The sequence below is a fragment of the Chaetura pelagica genome, unplaced genomic scaffold (assembly GCF_000747805.2).
Source record: "Chaetura pelagica isolate M959 unplaced genomic scaffold, ChaPel_1.0 scaffold106, whole genome shotgun sequence".
Classification (NCBI taxonomy): Eukaryota; Metazoa; Chordata; class Aves; order Apodiformes; family Apodidae; genus Chaetura; species Chaetura pelagica.
The window spans coordinates 3663654-3674569 of record NW_009954222.1 but is presented as its reverse complement, the minus strand read 5'-3'; the positions used below and the strand labels follow the sequence as shown (position 1 = coordinate 3674569).

General features: G+C 40.3%; 1 protein-coding gene across 1 annotated transcript in view; it reads left to right on the top strand.

Moving 5' to 3' along the window:
- The first annotated feature begins 3573 nt into the window (after window positions 1-3573).
- Window positions 3574-10916, top strand: part of KLF12 (Kruppel-like factor 12) — a 170559-nt gene continuing 163216 nt past the window's right edge. The window contains exon 1 of the mRNA XM_010003492.1: window positions 3574-3644. Coding sequence (XP_010001794.1) covers window positions 3624-3644 — 21 coding nt within the window. The 5' untranslated portion in view covers window positions 3574-3623. The remainder of the gene's footprint in view (window positions 3645-10916) is intronic.

The following is a 10916-nucleotide window of genomic DNA, read 5'->3' as shown; positions in this document are numbered from 1 at the left end:
AAGGAATAGTTGTAGGCACTCATAGTGCAATTTCAGCCTCTCTTGTCCCCTTTTCAGTTTTGAGGACTTGCAAATCTGAAGCTTGTGTTTAATATGTATTTTATTTGTAGCTTCTGCAGAATGTCTTCTTTATGGAACATACTGATTTCTCGGCAGGAATCAGAATCATAGGGAAAAAGGGCAACTATCTGGCTACTTGTAACGTAAAGGCAGCTGTCTTCAACGCTGTGTTGAAGATAAGCTGTGTTCTTTCAGCTCTGAACGCCGCTTGAAGCAGTGATCCTGCTTTACCTGATGTTCAGGGTGGCCTACATGAGTTAGGGAGGAGTGGCTCTCCATCTTTGGGGAAGTTTGGTGTGACTCAGGGCTTTTGATAAGGATTGCAGAAGTGTAAGTGAGACTTACAGGCTTTCAAGTAGAAAAGCGTATACTTTAAAAGTAAAATCAATTATGCAAAAAAGAAGATTAAGAAATATGGTTATGCCCTGATAGGGGGTTTATTCTGTAGAGGAAAAAGTTAATAAATACTGATTAGCAAATGATCTAACTTCGTGACTTGAGTTGGTCTTTTCCAAATGTATGTTACCCCAGCTATCCAAATTAGAAAAGGGATAAAATAACACAAGGAATGATTTGCAACTGTATTAATGGGAATTTACTTAAAAGTTAGCAATATAGAAAAGGTATGAGGAAGTGATACCAGTATGAACTTATTTTTTAATTAATTAATGAGAGTTTAAATGTTCAGAAGTGTTGCTTGTGGAGACAAGGGCACCTCTACACACATAGTGGCGCCTCTGCCTAGAAATGAGCTCAGCATGATTGTCCTGAAATTTACCTTATGTTCCTAACTGTGACCCATGATTCCTGCTCTGCTCCACTGGTCTATGGGGATGCTGCGTAGGGTGGTACTACTAGGGCATTTATTCTGAATAAGAGGTGTTTTCCAAAATTGATTAGGTGTTGTAATTTCTGTTTTTCTCTTGCCATGGCAGAAGGAATCTATTGTTTGATGGCATTCACATAAGCTTTATAAACTCCTAGAGTCTGAAAATACGATTTTAAGTTGAAGGTTAGGTTTTGACTGGAAGTGGACATTGTTTACTACTGAAATCTCTTTGTTTTGGTTAAAAATAGTGGTTTAAGTGCTTTGCTCTGTGGTTACTTGGAGATCTCTTTTAGCATAAGGTTTTGAATCAAGAATGTTGTACAGTTGTCAAAAATAAATATGTTTCTGTTTGGACTTTCCTGTATTTTTTTTGGATTTCTGATAGGAGAAACTGAGATTTTACAGGTAAACTGCTAAAGACTGAAGTCTGGAGCACCTTTCACAGTGATGACACATGGCAGAATGGTTGTGTTAGATTTGTAAGGACAATTCACATTTTTCTTACGAATTTCTAAGTAAGTTCATCTGAAACTAAAGCTTTTCAGCTCTTCTGAAAATCAGGCAACAGGTTTATGGAGTTACAAGTTAGATAGCCACTTCCAGATGAATAGTTTGCTCTTCATCTTCTTGCCTAAAGCAGCCTAAAATAGTCATGGTGAAGGGGCCTGTGCCCTGTCCTTAAGTGACATTTGTCACAACTGTATATTGCCCACCAACACTGATGCTCTTGGTCACCCCGGTGGTCAGTTATAGGGGATAACACCTATCCTACTTCCACACCCCATGTATGGTGGTAGAGAAGCCTTGTGGGACAGTGACACTGCCAGAGGTTGTGGTATATAGTTTGTGCTTGGTAAAGAGAAGACAAGCAGAAAGCCTTCCATGGAGGAGAGAACCCCAATGATGGAAGGCCATGGGCCATTCGGTGCATGATTAATAGTGCAGACCTGAGGAGAATTGATAAGCAAATCCACTTATTTGTCTTCGCTTAACCAAGTAGCTTCTTCATGAGGTGGGCCACTGTATGTGATCTAACAACACACAACCAGCTGCAGCCATGGCTAGTTGGATAGCAGCATGTTAGCAGTTTTGAAACACAGACCCATGTTTGATCTGTCACCATAGTCACCGTAACCTAATAGGACTTTATGGTTCATGTGTAACTTGAAGCTGAGTTTGTAGGAAGAGTGTGCGTGTCTGAGTGCATGTAGGGAGGAGTAATAATGAGAAAACCTGAATAACTGGAAACAATTACAGGTCAAACTCTGCCTTCCTCTGACAGAGAACCCATGAAGCTTTTGAATACATGACATTTAATTTTAAGTAACTTGATGACTTAAGTTATTTTCTACTCAGGTTAGACAGCCACATCATGCTAGTCTGTGATATAAGAAAACCTGGTCCACTTGTCCCATGTTTTGACATCAGCACAGAGGAAGAGCAGCTAGAAACTCAAAGGTGTTTTTTCAATGTGTAATTTAAGAAAAAAAAAAAATAAAATCTCCTTCATTAAGAAAAAAACTTAAAGCAATCCAAATAATGCCAATGAAGATTAAACAAGAAAAAGGATGTCGTCTACAAGATGCATGGGAGATGGGGAAAATAATCTACAGTAGTTAGTATGCTCTAAGCCCACAGTATTGCATTTAGAAAGGTCAGTGTTTGTGAGGATTTTCCTCCCTGTTACGATTCATAACAGCATTTGGAAAGTTTGGAAAACGATTGGCTGTGAGTGTATAAGGAGCAGTAATAAAATGCTTGTTTGCAGTTCAAAAGTGGGCAGGTGATGTGGGCAGTGCTTTGTGAGGGATGACCTTATTTTGAATGGTAGAAAAATAACAGCAGATTGTTTAAAATTACTCTGACAGCAGATTTAAGGTCTTGACTTCACTCCATTTCCATTATAAAATAAGATTTCCATTATAAAATAAGACGTGTAAGTAGCATTTAATTCCAGATGCACATATTCTGGCAACAGATTTAAGACGTACCACTGTCAGTTATTTTAAGTTTTGGACATCTGAAGCTTCCCCACCCCCCAGTGTTGTTTTTTTTCTGGAGGAGAGGAAACTCTCAAAACTGTAATGTAGTATTTAAATCTCTGTACAGGTTTCTTTTATAGACTCACATGAGAACACAACTAAAAAAGTCGTGTATCCGTAGGAAACCTTTAAAGAAGTATATACTCAGATTTTGTAGTGGTCTTGCAGTTTTTTCCCGTGGCTGGAGTATTGACTGACTTAAGTGATAAATGTATTTTGGCTTTTAATGTGTTATTGTCCAGATCTCACATAGTATTTCTGGGAAACTCACTTTGAAGTACCAGTGAAGAATATCCACACTTGGTAGCTACTGGGAAGTTTCCCTGTACAAATATATAATAGACACTGAAGACTAATTATGCAGTTGGGACTTAATGTGCTCAAGTAGCAGCTGAGAAATTAAAGACACTGAGAGCATTGAGTAAAATAACTAGTTAAGAGGAAACATAAAGCTTTCTCCAATAATACTTTTTGTTGTATCCATCTAGTTTTATTTAAAGAGCTCGTGAGCTTACTGTTCTTCTGACCTCTGTACTATGGAACAGATGTTCATGGTTAGTTGTTTTTTTTTATTTACATGTACAATAATATTTGAGAAATGAATGAACATCTAAGAAAACTTATCAAATTATTTTATCTTTTCTTTCAGGATTGAAGTGGACCTAGGGACGAATGGATGACTGAGTATTCATATGAAGAGGAAAGCCATAAAAGTTGGTTGACATTTTTACAGCCATATGCATTGTGCATATTGCTGCTATTATGAAAAATTGATATTGTGTTACAAAACATAATAGATGAAATAACTGGTTTGAACTTCATATGCTGTATTGTCTTTACACAGCTTTACACAGCTGTAGTTTAATGCAACAATTTCTGACCAAACCTGAATTTCAAAGAAAAACCTAGTATTGTATTAGGGAAATAGGTAATGCCTTTGAAGCCAGGTGTTTGAATGTGCTGGTGGATAGTGGTCTTCATTATTCTCCCTGAACCAAGATGAAGGGTGAATGAGAGAGTTATTGTCTTCCAATACAGCTACTGGCTGTGAAGCTTAATACATTGATGAGTGGCCCTCACACGCCACATTGGCAAATGCCATTATAGAAGTCAAATAGGATATGATATCTTTGAAAGTGTATCTTGGTGCTTTGTTTTCTTACCACAGAGAGATGGCTGTCTTACAGCATACATTTTCTGTACTAGTTAAAAAGAAAGAAGCTGTTAGTGGATCTCTATGCTTTACTGACTTCATGCATTGTAATGTGATAAAATTCACTAGGCCGTGGCATTTGTCAGTCTTGACTTGCTGGTGACTGTGAACTGTTGGCTTTGGCTGGGATGGTACATAAACCAATTCCTGCCAAGGATGTTTAAACAAAGCTGGCTGTACCTGTGGATTTGCACTGGTGCAAATTATAATGATGGGTGCAAGGTGGTGGGATGTTCTACAACAACTCAAGTTATATACGACATTCTAGAAAGTCTTACTAGTCAAGGAAGGATATGTTATGGTGGAAAATGCCTTTCCTAGAGAGCTTTCTTCATACACTGAATCCTAGTCAGGAGTGGGAATAATCAAAAAAGTAGCAGACACTGGCACCCCATCCCCTGCCCCCCCAGGTTTTCCAAAAAGCACAGCGTCAGTTGAATATCAGAAACTTAAATTTGTTGTTCTGTTCATGTGAGCAAAGTAGTTTACTAGGGCAAAGAGTCTTATTTATCTCGATCATTTGGTTATAATTTTATAGTGGTTATATTTGGTTATAATTTTACAGATATTTTAGTGGTTCAGGAGTTTTACAGTTTATCAATGTCTGATTTAGATACTGAAAAGTTTAATTCCTTTTTGAGTGTGCTTTTTTTGAGTATGCTACCCGTTTACAACAGGTAGCTAACATGCTGATCTAGCTGTCTTCAGACTGACAAGCAGCCTAAGAGTTGAGGAAATCATCTATGTCCTTGAATCCAGTATCCAAACATACCAGCCAGCAAAACATTCTGCAATTCAGGAGCATCCATAGAACATCTGCTTTATATACTGCAGGTACCAGAGAACACCTCTAGCTTTCAGGAGCCAGATTTAGACCCTAATCAAATCAGCAAGTGGTATTAATAGCTCAGCAGTAATGTACAGTTTCTCTATGGGATCTTGGACCTATATGTCCACAAAAGAGTCAGCAGTTGTTGCCTGCTAAAACCTGTGCACCAAGTTTTAAGGAGTTTCTCTTTGACTGGACTGCTGATGTCTTGGCAGCTTCTTGTCCATAGCGATGCCTGATAGATCACGAAGGGCTCGTGTTGGGGGAAGCAGCCACTTCCCCACTCAGACCTCCTGGCTATGAATAGCGGAGTGAAAAACTGATACTATCTAAACCTTGCTTGCATCTGCTGGAGCTGCAGTAATAAAATCCTGTATTTACAAGCTCAGGGAGACTCTTTACTAGCAGAAAGTGTGAGAAGGTGTGAAGACCAAACTGCGTATAATATCATTGTGTTACTGCAGACTCCTCATACTGTCCAGAAGACAGCATAGAGCAGTACTATGATAGCATATTAATGTTTTTCATTGAATTGAGGGGAAACTGGGCCAGACTAGAGGACAATCTTAGCTATTTGGCTTGGTAGGTGTTACCAGGGCAAAAAACGTTAAGGATTTGTCAGATCCTTGAGAGGGGCTGTAATTTCTCAGGAAAGACTGTGAGATACAACATTACTACCTTGCGACCTCTGTTCCTGTCTCTGCTTTTGCCTCTGTCGTTCAATGCAGAGTGATGACAGAAGGAAGAAAGAACAGAACAGGGTGACTTCTTGTCAGTTCCACTCTTATCATGTCCTGCTGATGATATCCCAGAGTACTGATGGAGAAGCTGCACAAAATGCATGCAGATAAGGAGATACTGAGTTATTTCTTGACATATTTTCTGTTTATCAGTCTTTGCAAATATAGAGCTCTGAATCAGCTGTTAATCTTTTGCATTAGGAAAGCACCATGATTAACTTACATCACTGAAGGAGAAAAAAATGTGGTAATGTGGAGGAATTCAAAGTCTGAGGCTAAAAATTCCTCTTCTGGGCAAACTGATTCCAGAAAACTTAAGCAACAGAGCTAGGCAGGGCTCCTCTGTTGTCACTGTTTTGTTTGGTTGATAAAGTTCTGGCTCCCAGAGGAAAGGGATTGAACTTTATTCAGCGCCTGCCTCAGCCTTTCACTGTATTGCTGCTTTGATAACCAAGTTCTAAAAGTTTTCCATTGCTAATGCGAGAGTGTTAGTATATGTCACCGTTTGACTCGGGTCCAACAACAATGCTCTCAATCCCCTCCCCCTCCCACCCAGGTAGGGAAGGAGAGAGATAAAAAGAGAGACTTGGCTGGATTGAAAACTAAACTACACAGCTTTAATTAAAACACTAATGAATCATACAAGAAAATATATACAATTATATACAGATATATTCAGGTATGGGCAAAAACCTCTTGCCTCCCGCCACCCCAGCAACTCCCACAGCACTTCCCTGAACTGGGAAGAGTCCCGAGGAATCCCGGAGCTGCTGCTGGAGAAAGCAGAGAGTTATGGGGGTCAGAGAACTCGAGCCTAAGGGTCGACGATGATGGATGAACGGAGTCCTCCCTGGACACCGCCCATGGACGGAAGAGAAGGGAGAAGAAGAAGGAAGGAAGTTGTCTTCTGTGATCTCTGACCTTCCTTTGAGCTTATGTAGATATATGGAATGGAATATCTTTGGCCAATTTTGCTGTCTGTCTAACTCAGCCTCCTACAGGGGGGTCACAGATCTCCCCATAGTGTCTGAGCCGGCAGAGTGCAGGTGCAGCCTTGAAGCCTCAGTAGTTAGAAAAACATTCCAGTGTCTTATCAGCCTAGCAGAACACACTGTTGCTAGTTACAAGAAAGCTTACTGAAGGAAAAAAAAAATCACTAGAAAGAAAAATTGGCTTCATCCTGGCTCAAACCAGGACAGTATATAATAGGGGTTATAAACAACATCTGTATGTTGGTGTATTTGAGGTCTTTGTTGGTCTGCCTCACATGCAGTTTTCTGTTCAATCTGCTGTTTCAAGTTTTTCTGTCTACAGTGGTTGAATACAGATGAATGGAGATGAGAGACAAGGGTAAGGAGCTGGAAACTGACAGGAAGGAATGATCAATCTCAGAAAGTCCCAAAAGTAAAGATCAAGACTTGAAACCAAAAAGAAGTGGGCAGGACTGAAAGGAGGTCACAGCATGAAACGAAAGCGAGAAGAGATTGCTCAGATTGAAAAGGCAGGTCTACATTGTACTTAACAAGTGGTCTTGGTTAGAGTCTCCCACTCACACCGTGGTTTCACATAGGGGCTGCAGAAATTGTACTGGGTGGTTTGTTTGGTCAGGTTTAATGATGTTCTAAGCTATTTAATGCTCAAAAAAGATAAACAGAACAGAATTGAATTGAATTCAGTGGTGTTGGGAGATGACTACTTATTTTCTAAAGGTCTATGCGGTAAGTTCAAGGAGTACTGTTGAGTGAATGTGACTAATACATAATTTCCTAAAAAAACCCCAACCAAATACTAAAAATAAAAACTAAAAACCAGCAATGGAAAACAAGAGCCAAGTTAGATTCAGCTATTTAGATGGAAGGACTCCATCTAAGGAGATCATAAGCTCTCCAGAGCTCACCTTGCCTTAGGAGTCTTCCTACCTCTGATGTGCCCTCACCTCATCTGACTCCTGTGTGGAGCAGGGTGTAGGAGGGTGCTGTCTGTGTGCTTGGTGCTGTGCAGTGGATCCCAGCTGATGCAATGAGGGCAGGGCTGCCCTTCAGGGTGACCTTGGCAGGCTGAAGAAATGGGCTGGCAGGGACCTCATGAAATTCAGCAGAGGGCAACATCCTGCACCTGGGGACTAACCCATTGCATGTCTAGTGCCAGCTGGGCAAGCCCTTGAACTATCTTATCTAACTTTGGAGCTACCCAGGTTTTGGGTGCAGTTTGGACTCATAGGCCTTTCAGCTTTCACTTTTTTGGGGGAGTTATTTTCAAGTCTGGTAATGGAAATCATTTTCTGTTGTTTGTTTGTGTGTTTGTTTTTTTAATGCGTTTGAAGATGTTTTGGGGCAGTTTTGTAGTTTTATTTGCATAGTCATAATATTAGCAGCATGGTGATATGTTTGATTTTTGTTGTTGGCTCTCCCCTCCATATCTATTACAAACAAATGCAGTTTTCCCTAGAAAGAAAGTGACTGCTCTTGAGTGGTCTTTCCCATCTAACATCATTCAGTGGATTCTTGGCGTATAATTACAACTAGAAACGCCAATGGGATAAAATATATTAATCTCAAGGGAGTTATTTTGCAGTGGCCATCAATCTATCCTTTCTGTCACGTGCTTTTCAGTTTAGATTGCTCTCAAGCAAAGAGGTTGGAATTTTGTCTCAATTCATTATGATTATACATATCTTGGATAGAACAATGTAACAAACAGCCACTTAAAAATGACTGATGGTCTCGTTCAGCAAGGCAGGGAGACCATGAAGTTCTTTTGGTTTCGCCTATTGTATAGCATTTATCAAGATGGGTCCCTTAACAGTCAGTTGGTGGTTGATATTTAATGAGTATTTCACAGTGTAAGCAGATACCCAGGTAGTTTGTTATCTGGAACCTGGGTTGTATTCGTGGGATAGACTTGCTTTTGCTAGGACTGAAAAATGTAAAACTTGGGCTGAAACTGTAGAGAGGGAGGAGAACTTTTGCCCAAACCTTATGTTCAGGAAGGGGAGGAGCAGCAGAGGTTTTTCTTATTCTGTTTCTTACATGGACTGCTGCTCCAGCAGCCCCATGGCCGAGAAGCTGCTCCAGGGCCATGCATGGACAGTGGGGTAGCCCCTAGGTTTGCTCACCACCAACTGAGCTCTACTGGGAGTGGGGTGGGGTGGTCTTGGAATGGATCCCCTTGGCTAAAAAATTGCTAAGGGCATTTCCAAAGTGGATGTTTTCCAGGGAGAAAAAGGCATTTAAAATGCATGCAGTGAAGCCCTTCAGCTTCACATGTTTCCATTGCATATGAGCTTGTTCTTCTTCCTTTTGCCTTTGTAAAGTTCAGGGATGATTTCTGGGAAGACCTCAGTGCTCTTATTAGGCTTTCCTTACAAAAAGCAGTACAAAATTCCTTCTGTGTCACATCTTTCTTCATTTCTGCTGGGCAGTTTGTTTCATTTTTTTATGGGTCCCAGATCTTGGCTCCATGCCACTCATTTCCCATCTATTTTGGTGTGTTTATATAGTGCTCTTCAGCAGCTGGCTTGGAGTGGGAATGCAAAGGGTGTGCGTACACACGCGCGCAATCAGTTCATCGATATTAGGGCCAAATCATATTTGGTGCTTGGCTTGTGATCTGACCTTGTTGAAATCAAGCTGGATTGCAATTTTGAGGGTTTTGTTCTTTGTTTTCAGTCCTGCCAGAGTGGATCAAGAGGCAGACATCTGTGGAAGATCATAACTGTTGCTTTTAAGTTTCATATAGCAAAACCACAATATATTTTTTAAGCATTTCTTTAGTAGTTGAAGATAGCTGTGGTCTTTCTTCACCCTCATACTTCAGAAAGGCAATGGAAGTAGACACAGGGGTGGATTAGACTTACCCTGTCAAAGCCTGGTCTACTGCAAAAGCCTCAAGCTTTACTTTAAATTCAATAAATAAAGAGATCTTTATATGTAATAAGTAAGGCTGTGTTTTCAAGTAGTCAGCTCAGAACTACCTAAGAGGCTTTGCTTAGAATGAGGAGGAATGTCTTTAGCTCAGCAGTGGTGTGCAGGGTTTGCATCCCAGTGACTGCGCACATTTCTGCTTTGCTTGGAGATGCTGTGGGGTGTTTTCAGGTGCCTTGATTTTGCAGTAGTTCTTGAATTAAAATGTGATTTATTAAAATATTTTTTTTGAAATTGGAAGAATGGAGAATTGCATGAAAAAGGATGACGGCAACCTTCATGTGAGGCGGTGTGGGGGGGAGAGAGAGGGTCTACATTGTAGTGCAGCTCACAGGGGAGTAATTAGTCTAGGACTGACAAAAAGTGATGAAAATGTGGAATGTTTAAAATGCTGAAATTCTTTTCACAGTTAATGTCATTAAAAATCACTAAATGTCATTGTAAAACAAAGGTAGACCTTACTGGTGTTGACTCTTCCACAAAGTGTTAGCTGGTGATGGTGAGTCTGTGGTTAGTAAGTTGTGGATGGAAGTTGAAAGGGCTTGCTTCAGCACCTATTGGTGTAACTCAATGCAATGGTGTCTGTTAAACTATTTCTGAAAGTTAATATATACCCCCTCACAATTTTAGTTAGTAAATGTGTTGGCATCTCTAATTTGTATTACTTACTGCTGTTAATTATAAGGCTTGGTGTGCGATTACTTCTTTTTTAAAATTATTATTAAGTCATACAGAGTTTAAACTCTTTCTGTGATGAATGTCTTCCTGTAATTGTTAATTTGGTTTTTGAGGGTTTGTATTTTAAAACCAACTTGCGAGTGAAAACAAAGACCTTCACCTTGAAAAGTTTAGCCAGATCTGAGAACAGAGTTAACAAAAACCAACCTGTGAGCATAAAAGGATGAATTGCTTGATGAGGCAGGCACAGACATCCTTAATTCCTATTTCTGATACTTAAAATGCATGGTTTATCAGTGTTTCCATGCTAGGCGAGCCGGGGAGATGTGTCCTCACTTCTTGAGAGTAATGGAAACAGATGCTGCTATGTCTTGTAGTCTCTGAAATGCGTGTTGTAGACTATGAAATAAAGTGATAGAAGCAACCTGAAGATCTAGTGAGAAATTTTGATGTGAGCATCTCCTCAGTTCCAACTGCAGTATCTCAGGACTGCCATGCCCAGGTGCAGGGCCTGCCCTGTCTGCCTCACTGAGTGCATCCACTTTGGAGAGCAAACCATGGCCGTGGTGTGAGTGATGCTGGGTCTTGATATGCCCACCAGC